At 37.3% G+C, this 20,805-nt stretch overlaps 1 protein-coding gene across 1 annotated transcript in view; it reads right to left on the bottom strand.

Moving 5' to 3' along the window:
• The window catches only part of LOC150109336 (high affinity cationic amino acid transporter 1-like), a 219,679-nt gene that overhangs the window by 29,600 nt on the left and 169,274 nt on the right, over positions 1–20,805 (bottom strand). Inside the window, exon 12 of the mRNA XM_090402146.1 lies at positions 19,916–20,082. Within this exon, the coding sequence (XP_090258272.1) occupies positions 19,916–20,082 (167 nt within the window). The remainder of the gene's footprint in view (positions 1–19,915; positions 20,083–20,805) is intronic.

The raw sequence follows: 20,805 nt of genomic DNA, 5'->3' as shown, positions 1-20,805 counted from the left end.
TAGGACTCCACCACAGATCTACAAAACCCCCACCCTGGTAGCATACTGCACAAGATCAGACCCAGGGGTCCCATCTGTTCTTGTGCATAATTCATTCTTCCATATTGATTGTTCATCATTACTTGGAGAAAGAGAAAAAGTATGCATGGTGGACATTTCCTTCCAACCAGATGTAATGGTTATACCACCATCTATAGTGAATGGATGATAAGGGAGGCCTTGGAAGATCTGAAGGATGGAATAAAGATAAACGGACATCTGATAAATAATATAAAATATGCAGATGACATTGTACTTATGAGTGAAACAGAAGAAGGCTTGCAAAGAATTTTGAACAGACTGAACAGGGTTGGAAATGAGAGATATGAAATGAAAATAAACATTCAGAAGACAAAAGTGATGAAGATTTCAAGGAAAGGAAATGATGGAATGGAAATCACTTTGAACGGACAAAGAATAGAAAATGTAAAAAGTTTTGAATACCTTGGGAGTTGGATAACAGAAGACAATAGATCTAATTATGAAATTAAGAACAGAATTAAAAAAGCAAAAGCAGCATTTTTCAAAATATACCACATATTAGGAAACAGAAATCTGAACAAACAGTTAAAAGTAAGAATCCTCAAGACAATCATCTGGAGCTTGGGGACATCATTTGGACATAAGTCCTGGAAGAAGATCAATAAGGAGATGAGTAACTGATTGAATGCATTTGAAATGTGGTGCTTGAGAAAAATGGATCCTATCAGCTGGACTGAAAGAATAAGCAATGAAGAGGTTCTTAAAAGATTCAAAATTAAAAGAGACTATATGGCTAGTATCCAAAGAAGTAAAATAGCATTTGCAGGACATTTGATGAGGGTGGTTCTTCTGGAGAGCTTCCAGAATAGTATTGCAGGGGATGGTGGAGGGAAGAAGAGGAAGACCCGATTGCAATGGAAAGACAACATCAAAGATTGGACGGGCAAGAATCTTATAGAAGCAAGATATAGAGAGCATGGAAGTGGACTGTTCATCAGCTGCAACCCTCTTAAAGAGGAGGCCACAGGATTAGATTAGATACAGCCTACACCAAAGTGTGGAACAGCTGCAAGAAAATTTATCACAACATCAAAAACTGATTTTGAGAGAGCTAAATGCAGGAAATGTGCATCCTGCCCAAACAACAGCCATGCCTTCTGGGCTCTAGCCAAAACTATTGGCATTAACTTCTGCCACCACTATTACATCGAGATGGCACTATTGCATTATCATCAACAGAAAAAACCAACTTCCTGGCTTCCTACATCTCCAATTTTTGCATAGCCGATAATGGTAAATGCTCTCCAACCATTCCAAACACTCAATGCCGTATTTGACCTTTAGCCAGAAAAAGATTAGGATAATTCTGCTCAAACTGGATACCAAAAAATCTCCTGGCCTTGATGGCATCCCCTTCAATTGCTCTGAAGGTCTGTGCACCACAATTGCCTTTCACTTTATGCCACCTATTTACACTTTCTTATTTCACTGGTATCTAACCTGCACTCTGGAAACTCATATATAATCTATTTCTTAGAAAGGTGACAAATCTTTACCTTCAAACTACTGCCCAATTTTTCTCACCTTAATTATTTCTAAAATGGAATAAGCCATCAACAGCCAACTCCCAACTCCTATGCTACTTTGCAGACTCATCTAATGAAGACCAACAGTATGGATTCTGTCACTGTTGATCAAAAGGGGATGTACTAACCTATGTCACCCATCTCTCTGGACCAACACACCATGGCAAGGTTTGGCAAATCTCAAGTGGTTGTTCTTCATATCTCCAAGGCTTCTGACAGAGTTTTGCACAATGATCTATTAAGAAAACTCTCATCATTTGGTCTGTCACCTGACTTTTGCAACTGGGTAGTCAGCTTTCTGGCTTGACACTCAATTAGAGGGATTGTGGATTACTCCTTATCTTTTGTCTATACAACTAATGCTGGGGTCCCACAGGGCTCTGTTCTGTTTCCCACCCTCTTCTTCTTCTTTGCTGAAATTAAATATCCTTCTTTGCATAAATGATCTACTCCAAGTGACTGCCAATCCAGTATACATCAGTGGAATTTGGATAACATTATCAACTTCAATGCTAGCAAAAACAGAGCTCTGCATTACTCACAAAAAAAAAAAAAAAACATGATCTTACCTTTCACGATACTCAAATCTCTATTCAAGATGAGATTCATCTTCTCAGAATAACTCTAACCTCAAATCTCTCTTGCCACAAACATTGCATCCTCTGAATTCAAAAAATTAGGTTGCTTGAGGTGATACTTTAACTCCTAACAGCTCCTAACCATATACAATTCCACCACAAGCTCTCTGACAATACTGGATTCTATATAGAAAAGAGCAGTTAGTTTGACTGATGACTCCTCTCTCTCACTAATACTCTCCACTCACTATTGCACAGCCATTCGGTATCTGCAATCTGCATCTTCTATAAATACTTCTATGGCTGCTGTTCATCAGAAAAGTAATTCCCCCACTCTCTTGCAAATTCATCCAAACACGTGCAGCAGCTAACCAACACCCTCTCACAGTTCAACTCCAAACCCAAAGAACAAACTTCTCCTCTTCATTTATTCCTTCCACTGTTGCCCTCTAGAATTTCACAAGGAACATAATCCACACACAGCTTTTCAAACGTGAATAAGTTCCTTATCCCACCCATGGTACTATAGCTTGACCAACCTCTCATGGATGGAGTCTCCATAAAAAAAAGTTGCCAACGTAGCACATAGGATTATTTGGCTATTGAAAAACACATAACAAGAAGAGATAAAGAAGTTATCATCCTTCTTTGTATGAGATATCCACATCTGGATTATTGTTATGCTCAGGTCTGGTCACCTGGTTTTCTTGGGGATGAGGAAGTAGTGGACAAAATCCAGAGGTGAGTGTCCAAGTAAGTACCTGTGGAATAGTTAATGCTTCTTTCCTCTCTCTGAGGATAGAAACATTAACTAGCATTACTTAAATTAAGGGGATAATAAATCCCATATAGTTTTAAAACCGAATAAGAAACTCAAAGATCGGAATCAGAGAGTTTCTTGCCGGCTATAGTAAACTATAAAGTATCGGCGACACTAGCATTAGCCAATGCAAGTGATCCTAGTACGTACAATACTGGGCAGCTCGTTGCAAAGGTGGGGAAATCTGATTCCAATTTTTGAGTTTCTTATTCGGTTTTAAAACTATGTGGGATTTATTATCCCCTTAATTTAAGTAATGTTTTCATTGCCGAAATGAAGCTTATTAGCTCTTTATACTTAAGTTAATTAACTAGCATTCCTTTGTGAGCTGCAAATGATAGGCAAAAAAAGAAGGGATATGATAGAAACGTTTAAATTACTTAAAGGGTGTATAGGATAGATGCAGTAGGAAATGTTTCATACTGCACTTGACAAGAACAAGGGATCATCCCTAGAAGTAGAGTAAGAGTGTTGTTAGCAAGTGTGTGAGGGCTAGATTTTTAGCTTGCAGAGTGGTGAACGAATGGAATCGGCTGAACGAGTCAGTTGTCAATGCTTCATCTGTTAATGGGTTCAAGGAGAGGTATGATGAATATTGTGTGGGTAGTTTGGGTCTCCCATGATGAGTCTTTAGACTCCATGTGGGACCCTATGGAGTCCCACACAACAATAACATACCAGAAAAGGCTAAACCCAAAATAGATATCGGCTTACCTAAAGATCTGAGTATTATTATTACAGTTAAGAGGAAAGGAAGAGTGTGGACAAAAGTACAGTCCTGGAGTAATGCAGCAGCAGAAAGGAAATTTGAAGAGCAGAAATCATCTGCCATAAAATGCAATGAACAAACATAGAGGAAACTGGAAATCAATTTTCAAAGGAAGAAAGTAAGGATATAAAATGACAGTCTCAAAAGTAGATTTCTATGCCACACCTAATTAAATATGGTGTGAATTCACACTAAATGGTGTGACTCCAGGAGATGAAGTTGGCTGTAGTCGATCTTCATTTGGGATAGGCTGAACAGGGACTTGTTTATTTCCATGCTGTAGGATGTCAGACAGACAAGAAAGATTGCAATGGCAATATAGGATGGGTTAATTTTGGAACAAAATTAGGACCACAACACAGTATTCAAGATTTTCTCATCTTTCTGGCAAAAAAAGAAAAGGAGTCATGTAGTGAGCTATTCCTGCTATAGTGAAAGGTGAATTTACCTCAGTGTTATAATTCTAATTAAAAAAACGTTATACATTTTTCATCTCCCTACCTCCATAAAACATATCAAACATCTCCAACCAAAATATAATTTTTTTTTTTTAAAGGCAAACAATTTTTAAGAAATTTTAGATATAAAATATCAACTAAGAAAAATTTACATCTACAGCACGTTGCAAAACAGAAATCTAACATTCAGATTAGAAATTGTCATTTACCCAGATTTTTCTAAATTCCAGTATGCCAATATTTGAACTTGGGCAATTTCTAGATTTAGTATAATTATGTTATATTAATTATAGAGTTCAATTCTCATTATGATAAGAGGAATTTTTAAATGTGCTTCTTAAAGGTGAAGGTGAGTTAGCTAATTTCATATGGAGATGGCAGGGTTTTATCCACCCAGAAACTTTGGTTTTTCATAAATTTGGCAAGAGAACACATACAACTAACAGACAAAAATACTACTAGTGAGCCTCTCCCAGTCAAGTCATCCTTACCTTCTCATGGTATGGTCTGTTTCCACAAATGGGACTATGTTAGGATAAGTATTGCAACCTTAGATGCATACCTTCCAGAGCTGTAAGGAAATGCCAACTAGACCTCTAGGTGGCAGATGTCTTTCATTGTCCGGTGAAACACAGCTGCCGCACTTTTGGGAGGCATCAAGTGGCGTTTGCCATGTTTCATCTCTAGAGTAGAGTTTCTGATTTCAGTCACATCCATTTTCTCTTCCTGCATGCAGCGTGGGTGAAGGCCTCTTCACTCTTGCTCCCCTTTCAAATATTTTAATTTGGGGAACCAGTACCTCCTCCATTCATGGGTATAGCTGTAAAATAGTTTCTGCAGGCTTGCTGCCAAATATTACATGGGACAGAATCCAATGGGTAATTCTTCAGGATTCCCAATCAACTGATGAATAATGCTACTGCTTATGTTGTGCCAGGAGGGATTCCGGGTAAGCAGCTTGCAGGGGGTGCACTGTCTGAGGCCATGCTTGTTTATTGAGATCTAGTACTCCCTGTGTGAGAGAGAGAATAACCCTTAGTCTAAGTCCACCCCCCCCCTACTGCATGTTCCCTACTCTCTGATTTTCCCTTTCTGTTTTTACTTGTGATCATGATCAACAATACAAAAAATCCCCATCATTGTGGTTTAAAAAAAAAAAACTCTCAAACTCCAAAAAAAAACCATCAAAATCACTTAAAAAATTGCAAGAAAACAAAAACACACCCCAAAACACAGCCCCAAATAAACCCCAGAATTCACATCCTGATGGTACAATGGCAAAATCTCCCAAAGGAAAAAAAGAAGACCTCCTGGTATCAGTTTAATACCAGTATTCACAATAAAAATAATCTTCCACATTGAGTTCACTAACATCAGGAGTCTTACCAATATCAATTATGTGCATCATTACCTACAGTCATCTCCAAATCACTTAGGGAACTGAAACAACGTAGATCCGAATATAAATTAAATTACACTTTAATAAATATTTCCGATATTTCGGCAATGTCACATTGCCATTTTCAAAAGGAAATTACAAAAAGGCAGGTGCACACAGGCACTAACAATACAGTAACTGAGAATGAAGATATGAAGCTATCGTTCTCCTAGAAGTCCTAATGGTGCCCTCTGGCGGGCTAAGTAGGCGTTCTTGGCCGTTGGGCTCCCAAATTTGGGGCAGTCGCATACAACCAAATTTGTTGAGGTTTGGAGAGTTTCTTAGGGCAGAGGCTGATTCCATAAATAATCTTTCGAATTTATATTTGCTCCGGTGTATTACTGTTGCTTTCTTCCACTGTATTCTGTGGCGAGTATCCAGAGCATGGTCTGCAAGACCAGAATGGCTATACTTGTAAAACCGGATGTAGTCCTTGTGTTCAGAAATTCTGATATTCACTGTCCTGCCTGTTTGGCCAAAGTACGACAGTTTACAACTGCAAGGGACCTGGTATACACCAGGTAGGTCTAGGGGAAGTGGTTGGTCTTTGGTAGAGCGGATAAGGGATGCCAATTTTCTGTAAGGCCTGTAACAGGAGGTGAGGTCATGTTTTTTTAGAATTTTGGTAATTTTTTCTGAGGTGCCTTGGATGTAGGGAATGGTGATGGATTTAGAGTAATCTTTTTTGTGGAGGGGGGCTGTGGGTTGTAGGTTTTAATATTCTTTGGATTTTTTTTGGGGGGGGGGGTAGCCATTGGCTGAGAAAGTGTTGAGGATGTGATTTAGTTCAGTGTTAAGGGCTATGTCATTAGAACAGATTAGTTTAGCCCTGTTGTATAGTGTTTTTACCACTCCATATTGTTGTGAGGGGGGGGGGGATTGTTTGTGGATGTATCTGCCTGTATGGGTGGGTTTTCTGTAAACTGAGAAAACCAAAGTTCATCAGGCTGGCGGGTGACTAGTATGTCTAGGAAAGGGAGGCAGTTGTTTTCTTCTTTTTCCAGGGTGAACTTGATTCTGGCGTGTTGGTTGTTTAAGTGTGTAAGGAAGGAGAGTAGTGTTTCAGAGCCATGTGGCCAAATAGCGAACACATCATCGACGTAGCGAAGCCATATGGTTGGTTTTTGTGGGGCAGAGGCTAAGGCTTTTTCCTCAAAGGTCTCCATAAAGAAATTGGCCAAGGGTGGGGAGAGTGGTGAGCCCATGGCTGTCCCCTCTATTTGTTGTAGAATTTTCTCTGCCAAAACGAAATAGCCTGAGTTCATTGTGAACTGAAATAGGGCTGAGATATCGGGAGAAAATTTAGCTTGGATTAGCTCTAAAGTTTCCTTGAGTGGGACATTTGTGAATAAGGAGGAGACGTTGAAGCTGACCATTATGTCAGTATGTTGGAGTGTAAGGTTTTCTATGTTTCATCTACTTTGTTTCAATTCCCTAAGTGATTTAGAAATGTATAACCAACGTATAAGCCTGTCTACGAGTACCTACAGTCATCAAAACTCAATATAATATTTATCACTGAACCACAACTGGCACCTTCTACATCATTATCTCACCTCAACTTTCCTCATTACATTTTCTATGATATGTGGAACTTATGCTTTGGTGAGGTCTGATATCCCATGCCAAAGGTTATTGGACCTGGAATACCTTTTATATGATCTGCTCTGATCTAATGACAGAAATTATTCCTACTGGAATGAGTGCTTTTATTCTCCACTCCACTCAGAATCCTCAACTTTTATCCAAACTCTAGTTCTCCAATGTGTCAAAGCTGTCCAAACTAAAACTTCAACAAATGCCCAATGGCTCCAGTCAAAAAACTACTGCCGCTCACTCAGCCTACATTACAGCTCATAACAACTGCAAAAAATCCTTAACAAATCCAAAGCAAACTTTGTAAGGACCAAATGCACTAAGCTTATCTCCTGTCCTGCCCCACCTCTTACTCACATCCTGATGGTACAATGGCAAAATCTCCCAAAGAAAAAAAGACCTCCTTGTATCAGTTTTTTTCCCTCACAACTCTCATCAAGGCAGAACTCCTCCTCCTCCTATCACTTCACAAACTATCTACAGTAAATTTCACCAGAAGGAAATCAGAAAAATCCTTAGTGGCCTCGATACCACTAAATCTCTTGGTCCTGAGGTATTCCTTCAGCTGTATTAAAAGCTTGTGCTCAAAAACTCATACCTGTCCTGCATCATCTCTTGAAGCTATCATACTCATCTGGCATCTATCCCACAACTTGTAAGCAAGCTTTAGTCTCCATTCTATTCTCAAATAGGAAGATAAAAAATCAGCCATCAAACTATTGCCATATTGCTCTGACATCAATCCTCTCAAAAATAATGGAAAAGATTGTCAATAGCCAACTGCTTGACATCTTGGAGCCCCACCAGTTACTTAATGATAATCAATATGGATTCTGCAATTCTCATTCCACAGCAGACCTTGCTAACCTCACCCACCTTTGGATGCAAGCCATGGAAAAGTTTGGAGAAACTTAAGCAGGTGCTCTTGATATTTCTAAGGCATTTGATCAAGTCTAGCAGTATGATCTCCTTACCAAGCTGCCATCCCCTTTGCAAATGGATTGCCAGCTTCCTCTCTGGCTAACTTATCCATCCTTTCATTAGATTTCTTAATTGATGCTGGTGTACCCAAGGGTTCAGTACTGTTACCTATGCTCTTCCTCCTACTTTAATGATCTTCTCTCCCTGACATCCAGTCCTATTCATAGCTTTGCTGAGGACAGTACAATCCACTCCTCTTTTTTCTAGTAGTGCTCAGGTAACTCATGCTTCAAGATCTTCTTTCACCACTCTCCTAAACACTGATTTCCTTTCCATTCCCAAGTGGGATGAGGATAACCTAGTGCATTTAATGCTGCCAAAACACAGTCCTGTCTCATTTTAGAAAGAAAGACTATTATGTTCTCTCCCTCATTTCTGATAATATTCCTCTCGCCAACCTGGATCAGTTTTCTTTCCTTGGGTTAACTCTCACATCCAGTCTATCCTGGCATAAACACATTAAGTTCATAGCATCTTCACACTTCAAAAAACTTCATCTTCTTTTCTATTACAGTACTTCTCTCCTACTCAACTCCTGATGCATTAATATTTAAATCTGCCCAACTTTAGAATACTGTTTCCGTTTGGGGTGGTGCACCTAAAACTTCCTTTACAATGCTTAACTATATAGAGAAGCAAGCAGTTCACTTAAATGATACCACCCCCCGAATCCCATCTCACTGCCTCTCTCTGCAGTCACTTTACCATAGATGGTCTGTTGCTGCATTATCTCTTCTACAAATATTTTCATAGGTAGTGCTCTACTGAACTGGCTGCTACAATCAAAAATCCTTCCACTTTCTTCTACTCATATACAAACATGAGCAGCTACCAGTCAACACCTATTTATAGTTCAACTCCAAATTCATCGAACCAAATTCTCATCCTCTCCCTTCATTTCTTACACCTTGCTCTTTGGAACAGTCTTTCCCATGCCATATCCCCCAATGACTATAACCTTCAGGTTTTCAAAAGGCACATTAACAAATTCCTCTCTTCCTTCTTTAACTTATTCAAACACACCACTGTCACGTCATAAGTCTTAGGTCCTCTTGGGTGTGGGGCTGGTGTATGCATATAATATATATACACACATATATATATATATTTATCAGAAAGTGATAAATGTTAATCAATATTAGTCATTAAAACCTAAGATCTCTACTTACAGAAAACCCACACATACCAACATATACCTTCATGTACAATCACATCATAATCCACCCCAGAAACTCCACATCATTTGTACTTTGGATAAACGTGCTTGCTTCCTCCTCAGTGAAGAAGAAGAGATCACCAAAGAATTACAATTTCTTCTTACAACCTTTCAGACAAATGGCTTTCCTAAACAGGCAGTTTGTGAGCTACTTTTTAATCCAGCTGCTCACTGTACTGAAGATAGTACCGACATAAAAGACTTTATATCTCTACCACATATCAGCTTAGTTTCACCAAGGTTAGATAAAATTTTCAAGAAATTAAAAATCCACACTTCTTTTATTCCTCTTTCCAAACTCCGTTCCTTACTTAGTACACCCAAACCAAAACATGACAACCTAAAGTATCCAGGAGTTTATCATCTTTGGTGTAACTGCAATGTGCCCTATTTTGATTAGACAGAGAAATCCATTGAGCTGCATATGGAAGAACATGTGAGAGACATTTCGTAAGGCAGAACTAGAGCCAGTGCACTATCTAATCACATCCTTAATTCTGCTCATCCTAATGAGGAAGATTCCGTCATTCATCCAGTGATCTGGAACAAATCAGAAAACATTTTTAGACTGTGATGAACTGGAGAGAAAAATTGTGGAATCAACAAAAATTGTCCTCAATGTGGTCCATCTTAATACTAACCTTAACTATAACCAGTGCTTTTTTTCCTAGAAAAAAAGGGGCCGGTACTCACCATGAAGATGTTATTACAGGAACTTCCACACTTTTAACATATCCTCCAATATACCCTCGTCGTCTCTAGTTCGCTTCTTGCTTTTGGTATCAACTGCAGAATGACTACCTTGAAGCAGCCAAGTACACATATTTGCAAGGGTTGAACTAAGTAAGAGGAGGACCTACTATCCTGATGAACATCAGTGAAGAAATTGTTCATACAAGCAGAGATGACCTAGATGAAGTTACTATAAGATTGATTTGAGAGAAATCCCTTTGACATTCACTGGAAGATACTGCAATTGTGCCCAAAATGTGCTTTAGAGGAAGAAGTATGTCCAGGACTTTATTTTCTTGAAGATATTCACGGAAACCACAAACTGCTTCTCTTTCATTTAAGTGAAATTTGTGTGCTAACTTTTTAATTTAGTTTCACCAAATGTCAGATGCTTCCCAGGATTTTATGGCCAATACTTGGAATCTAAAATCTTAGCACATTCAGGCAAATCAGCATCATCTCCTTCAAGCAGACGTTTTCAACAGCTTCTTTCAGACTTTTATAGAAAAACAGATGAACGTATTGCAGGACTGTGTCGTTCATTTTTGTGGAGCTCAGTCCTTTTCAGCTTCATGTTCTTCTGACTTTGAAAGAGAAATACTGTACGGACCAGGATTTTCAATTCTTTTTTCAAAGCGTTGAACTGTATTCTTTATCTTCCTGTCTACTTTTGTACAAATCAATATTTCTCTATAGTAAATCAAGACTTAGTTCACTAAGTTTTTGGATAGCATCACACATAAGGCCCAAATCAAGAACAAACTCGCAAGACGTTATTTTTCTTAAAAGGCCCTCACAAAGAAAGCGATCTCTTTTGCTTTTTTTGCCTCCAGAAAGTGACTGGACAAGGGCTTCAAAGTCTTGCCACACTGCAAAAGCTAGATGCAACCCAGCAAGTGCTTAAAATTCTGCCAATTTTAAGAAGTTGAAGTTCTAGAGTCACTGCACATTCCTGTAGCATTCTTAGGTGAAGCATGATAAGTCACATAAAGTTTGTCCATGAAACTCTTAAAGCGATTCACTCCTGCCACATTGTTCACTGTGTCACTAACAGACAATTCAAGGCGATGGCTGGCACAATGCCAGAAAATAACACTAGTTAACATTTTTTGCATTAGCCTCCTTCTGTCATTATGCACATCAAACAATACGGCTGCACCATCACAAGTTACAGACAATAAATACTCCTTTAAGTATTCTTCAGATAATCTTAAACACTCAAGATGACTAATTAAAGAGCTTAGAATTCCTCTAGCAGTTACATGTGATAATTTGATCAAATCTAAGAAAAAGACTCACAGGAGCCGAAAGTTCAGGAAGAACTACACGAACAATAACAATCAATGTTGTTGTGTTACTCACAGTTGTTGATTCATCAATAAGTAACGATAGTTTGTTTTTGGAGTTCACTATATTGTCTATTAATGTTTTTCTCATTTCATTTGCGATATGGCTCAAAACATTAATGCAAGCATTTGCAGAATGAAGACTATATCCCATGTCTAGGCTATTAAGTTCCTGTAAATTTATTTCGTCTTGAAAGTTGTTAAATGGTTGATTTCTCCTCGCAACTTTGTAAGCGGTTCGAAACACTTTTTCTGTTACGTCTTTATTATGAGACAAAGTATTTAGGAAAACTTTCTCTAATGTTTCGTTTTTTGCTTCAGATTTTATTTTTTTGGCAGGCTTTGTGCGCTGCACTCCCCTAATGATCGTAAATCTTTTTTCTTAATGACATTAACTGTTGTTTGCAAGATTCTCCAAAATGACTGATTTTACCATTTGCCCACTCCACTGAAATTTTTGTTCACATGTATTTATCAATGGCAAGACTTCCAACATCATGACACACTTTACAGCCCAACATTTTATTCTTGACATACATACAGCCACTCGTTTCTCTCGCAGAAGTCATTTTTCTGCTAAAGTGTCCAACATTCGGGCCAATCATTATCAGAATCTTCTTCCTTTTGACCACGTCATCTTCAGTCTTGGTTTAGTGATCTTCTTCACGAAGTGTATTTTCGGTGCTAGTTTTCTGTTTTACAGGATCACAAGCAGATTCAACAATTTCTTCTTCTTTAGCCTTCCTTTTTTTACTCATTGACATAAAGTAACTATGTATTTTACTCATTTTGAACAATGACTGCACTGATTTAACTAAGATTAATTCATAACTCACGTGAACCTGTTGTAGAGTGAATACAGAACTGATCAACTATTGGAAGCAATCGGAAGTGAACACAACTTCCTGTTTCCAGTTGCGTACCAACCTATGAAACAGGAAAGCAGGGTACCAACTTATGAGTAATCAAAACTGAAAATTAAATTCGTGAACATGGCACCATCTACTGGAATATTTATAATACATTTTGCTGTCAATAAATTGCAAATTTTTAAAAACTTAAGAAAAAAGGTGCCAGTGCTGCATACCGTTGAGTACCACCAGAAAAAAAAAAGCACTGATTATAACCTATCTGATTGTCCTCTTCAGCTATCCAAGTTTGGCATACACAAGATCATGCCCACATGAACGTGCCCTACAGTACTATGGCATCCAGAACAGCTTCAGCAATACATTTCAAGTTAATTTATAGTTGCCTCTTGTAATTATTTATTTATTATTTTTATTTTTTTTTTTGTATTTTTATTTTCTTGTTATGCACCCGGTGAAGTCTTCTAAGAAGACAAAACTAGTCTGCTAAATAATAAATAGCATTTTTACTATTGTGGTATCTTTCAGCTTCTAGTCATTAAATTTTTTAATCATATCATATAGCCGAATAAATCCACTGCATCAAATATATACATAGATAGTGCAGTGTGTAGATAAAGGATTAAGTAATGTAGCAGATTAAGTAATGCAAAGTGTCCTCCAATGATTGAGGGCACTCATCATTAGAAATTTGTGATGCTTCAAAGGGAAGCATCAAAAAATAATATATATCACTGGATCATTAATAAAATGAAATAGCTCAAAATTAACATTTATCAAGAAAAGATAATTCAAATATTTTAAAAATACTGATTTTTTTATGCTTATTTGTATATTAACATTACAAAAAAAAAAAAAAATCATTTAACGCCTTTTTATTCCCCCATATACGAGAGTAGGCGAGGCCATTTAGCCCTATCTAACTTTTGGAGACTGAGTGGGCAGTTCAATCTCCACTGGCACCAATCAGAGATAGATGGCCCAAGGCTATCACTAATTAAGCAGTACACAGTGAAGAGAGACGGCTCAAATGTGCCGCCATCTCGTGGTCCCTAACACAATATATTTTAATGTCTGAAATGATGTGGGTTCTACGGTCGATTTTCTTGAGTTTATGGGATGAAAAACCCGAGTTACTGGGAGGTAAAACCCGCTTGCCCATGCCAGAGATCGACTAACTTGGGAACTGGTCGAAAAAAGGCTTAGAAAAATTTCCTCTAGTCGCCGACTAGACTCGAAACCAAGTCTTTCTTCGTGCGGCCAAGCGCCGTGGTATGCAAATGCCACATCCACTGAGCTACACAGGCTCTAGTCAATTTCTAGTCAATTAAAATTTTAATTGACTAGAAATTATGATAAAAGGAAATCAGAAATCTATAGCATAAGAGAAATTAAATATTAGCAATATTTCAAGTTTTGATTATACAAATATGTGTACACACACACACACACACACACACACACACACACACACACACACACACACACACACACACACACACACACAATGGTGTCCAAAACCTAAGGGCAAATACTATTTCTGAAGATTACAACCACAAATTCAGACAAATCAACTTGTGGCAATTTGTATAACTGACAATTATGAGCAGAAAGCAGGTACACAATCAAATTTTCAAAATCACATGCAAAGGAGTGACATGGTAGCACTCAACAGGATGAAAGGCAAAAGGCTGCACTAGAGGGGAAAGGGGGGGGGCCTCTGGAAAGTTCTGATAAACACCTAGAACAAAAAATGATATCAAAGCAACTGATATAACCATAAGAAAGAACATATGCGGATAAGAATATAAGAACATAACTTCATAACTCTGCTATTAGTATGCTCTTTCTTGCAATTATATGTTGCTTTAATATAATTTTTGTTCCAGGTGTTTATCAGAACTTTCCACTCCCCCCCCCCATCAGTAAGTGAATTGAGTTTGAAGGAAGCCCTTTTCGTGAAGGAAAGAAGTTGCAAATGTAATGTCTTGTGATGTCTCAAAGACATATCTAGATGATTTCATGTGGTAAAGAATTATTGGAAAGCTTGAAGAAGGTCACAGAATCTCTGATTTTGCCAGAGAGTTTGGAATCTCACATAGCATTGTATCCAGGTTCTGAGCAGTGTTTCAAACCAATGGAACATGTTCCAGACATTGGCTAAGAAATTGCCCTCACTCTACCACACAGTGAGAAGACAGATTTTGGGTTATAACAGCAAAACATAATGATAAACTACGGTAGGTCAGCTTGTAAGTTGGCTTCATTCAAGCACAGGTATGCAGATATCTCGACAAATTCTGGCAAGACATCTGTGACAAGTAGGCAATATGCCCAAAGGCCTGTAGCCTGTGTCCCTTATCCACAGCTTATTGTAGAGTACGTTTTCAGTGATGTATCCATATAAATTAGACAAGACACCAATGGACTAATGTACTCTTTACAGATGAGAGTTGTTTTAGTCTTTCTTCTGATTCCTGACGACACTTGATCTAGTGTGAAAGTGGTATGAACATCATTCTCTGGGAAGGGTCATGGTGCACGCATGTGTGTGTGTGTGTGTGGGGGGGGGGATTATGCTTAATGGATGCACTGAGCTATAAGTGCTACAAAAAGGGACTATGATTTGTGAATGACATTGCAAGGAAGTTATTCAACATGTTTGATTGTTCCCTTGTGTACAATGCCACACCATGTTGTATGCAAGCAGTGGAGATACTTCTGCAGACTGAGGATATTATTCAAATTGGGTGGCCAGCATGCTTCCCAGGTCTCAACCCCTTAGAGAACATGTTCGGGATGCAATTAGGGAGACTTACTGCTGCTCAAAATTCCCCTCCAGAAAACAAGACTTTATGCTTTTTCTGAAGGAGGAGGGTGCCAGAATGCCTCAAGAACTCCTGAATCACTTGGTGCTAAGCATGGTATGATATGAGAACTGCACTGCAGTTCAGGGTGGACATATTCCATACCAAAATGTCTCTCTCTCTGCATAGCATAGTTTCTGCGAGCACTGTATATTAATTCCTTAACCAGATCCTTAGGAAATTTGTAACTTTTGTATGCAATGTATGCATACAAAATGTATGCAATTTAATTTGTACGAAATTTATAACTCATTTAGTGTGTAATATAATTTTTAGTATGCTGCAATAAATTTATGTCTGCATTTAGTATAGTCATGAAAATGTTTTCATATTTAACTAAAAATGTAGTTCATCCTTAGCTTTTGGACACCTGTGTGCGTGTGTGTGTGTGTGTGTGTTATTATTTACAGCATCTCCATGAAGTATAGAGACTCATCTTGTTGGAAGACCCAAATCAACCATCATACACACAAATCCTATCACACCTCTCCTTGAATTCATTCACTGTCAGGGAACTTACAACCAATTCTGACAATCCATTTCACTCACTCACCACTCTCCATGCAAAAAATCTGGTCTACACACCCCTGTTAACTACACTCTTACACAACTTCTACAGATGGCCCGTAGTTCTCTATTTGTGATATACTGAAAATTTTCACTTCCATCAATTTTATAAAACCCATTCAATATCTTAAAAGTTTCTATCATGTCCCCTCTTTTCCACTTATCAGCTAAACTTTGTCACCCACAAACCTTTAACCTATCCTTGTAGGGAGTATTTCACAGACCTTTCACCATCCTGATCACTCATCTATGAATCTTTTCAGCCACCTCCTGGTCCCCAAGAAACCTAGGTGACCAAATCTGTGTGCAGTAGTCAAGATGTAGCCAAATCATAGTCTTATAAAAAGGGATAATAACTTCCTTATCTTTACTTGCTAGTGTGTTTTTCAATATCCAAGTAATTCGCTGAGCCATTTCGTTGAACATATGCCCTCTGAACTTTACCTCTTTGTCAACCCTTATCCCCAAGTCCCTAGACTCATCAATTTCCTGCAAACCAGTACCATCAATATGATACACCATATGCAACCTTTTCAACCCAAAGGATAATGATTGTCCTTGAAAAGGACAACCATTATCCGTTGTACACAATGCCAATTTATTTAAATCGTCCTATAGCATATCTACCTTACCTTTATCAACTATTGCTCTCTCTCCAGTTTTGCATCATTACAAACAACTGAATTATCATCAGTGTTCTGCTTCTAGACAGATCCAATGGTATATCTCAGCAGATTCTCTTCCTCCAATTTCCTCTATTTCTTGATATCCTCTTGTGCTCATTATATCATCAAGCATCATTAGTTGTCTCCTTCCTCTTGGTCGCTTTCCTTCAAGTTTCCCTTCTATCATTCTTTTCAGTAGGCTGTCTCCTCTTAATACATGTCCTATCCAGTTATGCTTTCTTTTTCTTATGGTCTTTAGTAAATTCCCTTCTTCTTTAACTCTTCGTAATACTTCTTCATTGGCGATTTTTTCAGTCCACTTTATTTTCTCCATTCTTCATAACCACATTTCAAATGCTTCCAACATTTTAGCTTCTTTCTTCCCAAATGTCCATGTTTCTGACCCATATAAGGTCATACTCCAAATATAACACTTAATAAGCCTTTTCTTTAAATTTTCATTCATTTTATTAATAAACCAATTTTTCTTGCTATAAAATGCATATTTTCCTTTGTTAATTCTTTCTTTTATTTCCATGTCACATTTTCCATTTTCTTGTATTATACTACCAAGGTATTTGTATTGTCTCACTTGCTCTACACTCTCTCCATTCATCATCACCTTGACACTTCCTGGAGACTCTCATCACTTTTGTTTTCTTTGTGTTAATTTTCATACCATATTTCTTGCATATACTTTCAAATTTTTGCATTAGGTACTGTAGTTCATCTTCAGCATTAGTTAATATTGCTTGATCATCTGTGAATCTAATATTCTGTATTGTTCTTCCTCCAATAGTGATTCCTCTTTTCTCTTCATCAAATGCTTCTTTTATCATTTCTTCTGCAAATATATTGAAGAATGTTGGTGACAGGCAGCATCCCTGTCTTACACCTCTGCCAATCACACATTTTTTAGTTTTTCCCTATGTTTTAAATCTTTCCCTATGTTATTGATATACAAACTAAAGAGTAGTGACCCTAGTACCAAACCCTGAGGTACTCCACTAGTCGCCATCATTCTCCTAGACTCTGCTCCATCATATACTACTCTGGTGTCTGTCTGTCAGCCATCCTCTTATCCATACTACTAGCCTCATATCCATTCCCATCCTCTCCATTTTTTGTAATAGTTTTCAATGTGGTTTTCTGTCAAGTGCCTTGGCAAAATCTAGCAGTATCATGGTGTAGCCATTACCTTTATCCAGTTCTGCTGTCACTTTATTATAAAATGTGAATAAGTTACTAAGACTGGACCTTACCCTTTACAAAGCCATGATGCCCACTATAAAGTATTGCATCCCTATCTACCCAATGCTGTATTTTACCTTTGACCTACTTTTCCAATACTTTAACAACCACTCTCGATATATTAATTGGTCTGTTGATTTTACTACTTCTTGGAGCCACCTTTATGCAAGGGTACTATCTTATCCTCTTTCCACTCTTTTGGAACCCTGCCAGAGATGACACTTAGATTGAACAACTTCAACAGGGGTAATGCCAATTCTCTTGCACATTGATATTCATATTTTTTGATATGCTGAACACTTCCTGTTCATCTACCTCAATGTTAATATGCATCTCTGTAACACCAGCAACTGGATGATACACCTTTGCAAAATAATCACTCAACAACTCAACTATTTCTTTTGGTTCAGTCACCTTCCTACCATGAGCACTGTTTAAAGTCATTCTATCATAGTCATTTTTCCTCTTACTTGTTACACAACAAAAAAAAATCTTTTAGGTTAATTTGGTCTGTTTGGCTAATTCCCTCTCATTGTTTGATTTCGCCTTCCTTACCATACTAGTCATCCTTCTTGCTTGCGTTGATCAAGAGGATGCTGATCACTTTTTTCTTTATATTATATATATATAATGATAAATAATTACTTACATATAATTTCTACTCAAAGATTTATAATAACCTTTAAGAAACATAAGATTATAATAATAATGATTATTATTATTACATATAGACACCTCAATGGAGTCTGTTGAATCATTGGAGGAGGTCCATTTCAAAAACATTAATTATCAATACTTGTCATATTTTGCCTTGAAATCATTTACTGAATTGACTGGCAATCTATTCCACTAATTCACCACTCTCCAAGCAACAAAATCTAGTCCACACTTTTTTTTTTTTGCTAACTGCACTCTTACTCAATATCTATGGATGATCTCTAGTTTTCCTCACATTATTTATGGACAAAATATTTTCTCCACATCATTCCTATAACCCCCATTCCCAAGGAATATGTCTCTATCATATCCTTCATTATCTGTCAATCAACTAGCCTCTGTAACCCACAAAACTTCAATCTCTCCTCATATGGAGAATCACACAGGCCAGCCACCATCTTGGCCACTTCCCTCTGAATCCGCATCACTGTGTCCATTTTCAAGAAACCCAGATGACCATAAAGGTGACGTAAAGCTGGATTACTGTGAATAAAGGTTCACAGTAATCCAGATGAGGTTTTATCAAACTCTTATAAAGAGGCTTAGTAACCTGCTTATTTCTGCATGTCAGGGTATTCTTCAATAACTAAGTAATCCTATGAGTTGTTTAAGCCACTTTTGCAATATGCCCTCTGAACTTCAACACCCTGGCTTCATTAATTGCCTGGAGTACAGTTCCATCAATGTAGTACATAGCTGGTAATCTTTTCACTCCAAAATGCATAACCTTACACTTTGCCACATTAAATTGACATCCATTCTCCTTTGCTCATACTGCCAGTGTATTCAAAATCATCCTAAAATACCAACATAATCTTTATTGACAGTTGCTCTACCTAATTTTGTATCATTTGCAAACAACAAAATATATCCCCTCAGATCATTTCCTATATCATCAATGAAGAAATTAAATAGTAGCAGACCAAGTACAGAGCTGTGTGGCACACCACTAGTCATAATCTTTCTACAGGACTCTGCTCCCAAATAAACCACTGTCTGGTATCTCTCCCAACATCCCTCCTCTTATCCAAATCACCAGCTTCATGTCAATATCCATCTGATGTAATCAAATGGGTATGGACACCTTTGCAAAGTTCCAAAGTATCACCATGTAGCCATTACACCTTAAATCACATCACACACTTGGAAATGAGGTAATCATTTATAAAAAATGATTACCTCATTTCCAAGCACTTAATAAAATAGACACAAATACTGCTATAAGTGCAATAAGACAATGGATCTCAAACTAATCCAATATAACAATGGATCCCCACAATGAGTCTTCTGACTCCATGGAGATATCTGCATAATAATAAAGTATTATTGGACTATTTTATAGTTAAATTATTTCCTATGATTGTTAGTTTATTTTAAAATACCTAATTCTCTGAAAACTATTAAACTTTACTAAAATTAATATCATATGTAACAATACCTTGAATGCTATCTTCTTTGGGTTAACTGGTTGGCGTGACAGTAATAGCAAACATGTGACCATTAGTAGAAACAATACAACAATACTAACAATGACAAGGATATTCATATTACTTAATGCCTCTTGGAAGACTACTAAAACCAAATCAAGCACCACAGTAGTAATACCTGAAAACAAATAAGATAATGAATAAACAAATAAATAACATCAAGAAACATTATTCTATAAAAATATTTTTCTTGTGAAAAGAAGCCGAATGTTTGTTGCCGATATTGTATAATTAATCTCTGACAAAATAATTTTTGAAATTCTCTGAACATGTAAACTAAGTGCACATCTATTCTGTAAGCAAAAAAAAATCTACGCTATTCATTATAGAGGTACAACAATTTTGCAGTGAGAGGGTGCATTGCATTAACTAAAACATGAATAAGTCTTTGTCATGTTTTAGTTAATAATATTAGGTTAACTCACTGTAATTTTGGTTTCATATGGGTGTGTGATTGATTGAGTTATTTAGTTTGTAATTAAACTTTGTATTTTTGTTTAAATAGGATATTGTCAGTATAATGCCAATGGCAGCAAAGATGTCATTGTTGGGTGATTTGAATTTACATGATACTGTACAGTGCAATGTGTGTAAGATGTATTTGTCGTGAAAATTAAAGGACATATGGAAGGCGAGTGAAATTGGTGAACGAGTGTGTATTAAGTGTTTTGACAATGAGTGCCAGTTAGGTGGCAAGAACAAAGTGAATGTTAGTAGAATAGACAGTATCAACAGAAGAATGGAAAATGTTACTGTCAGAATTAATACTGAATGTGCTACAGTGGAAATACAGGAAAACGAAACAGACCTAAATAAGGAAATAGTGCAATTACATGTTTTA

This window comes from Typopeltis vanoorti, chromosome 2 (genome assembly GCF_054136105.1).
Source record: "Typopeltis vanoorti isolate ZY-2024b chromosome 2, IOZ_Tvanoo_1.0, whole genome shotgun sequence".
Lineage (NCBI taxonomy): Eukaryota > Metazoa > Arthropoda > Arachnida > Uropygi > Thelyphonidae > Typopeltis > Typopeltis vanoorti.
Note: the sequence above shows the minus strand (reverse complement) of the source record. Positions and strands in the feature narration are given on the sequence as shown.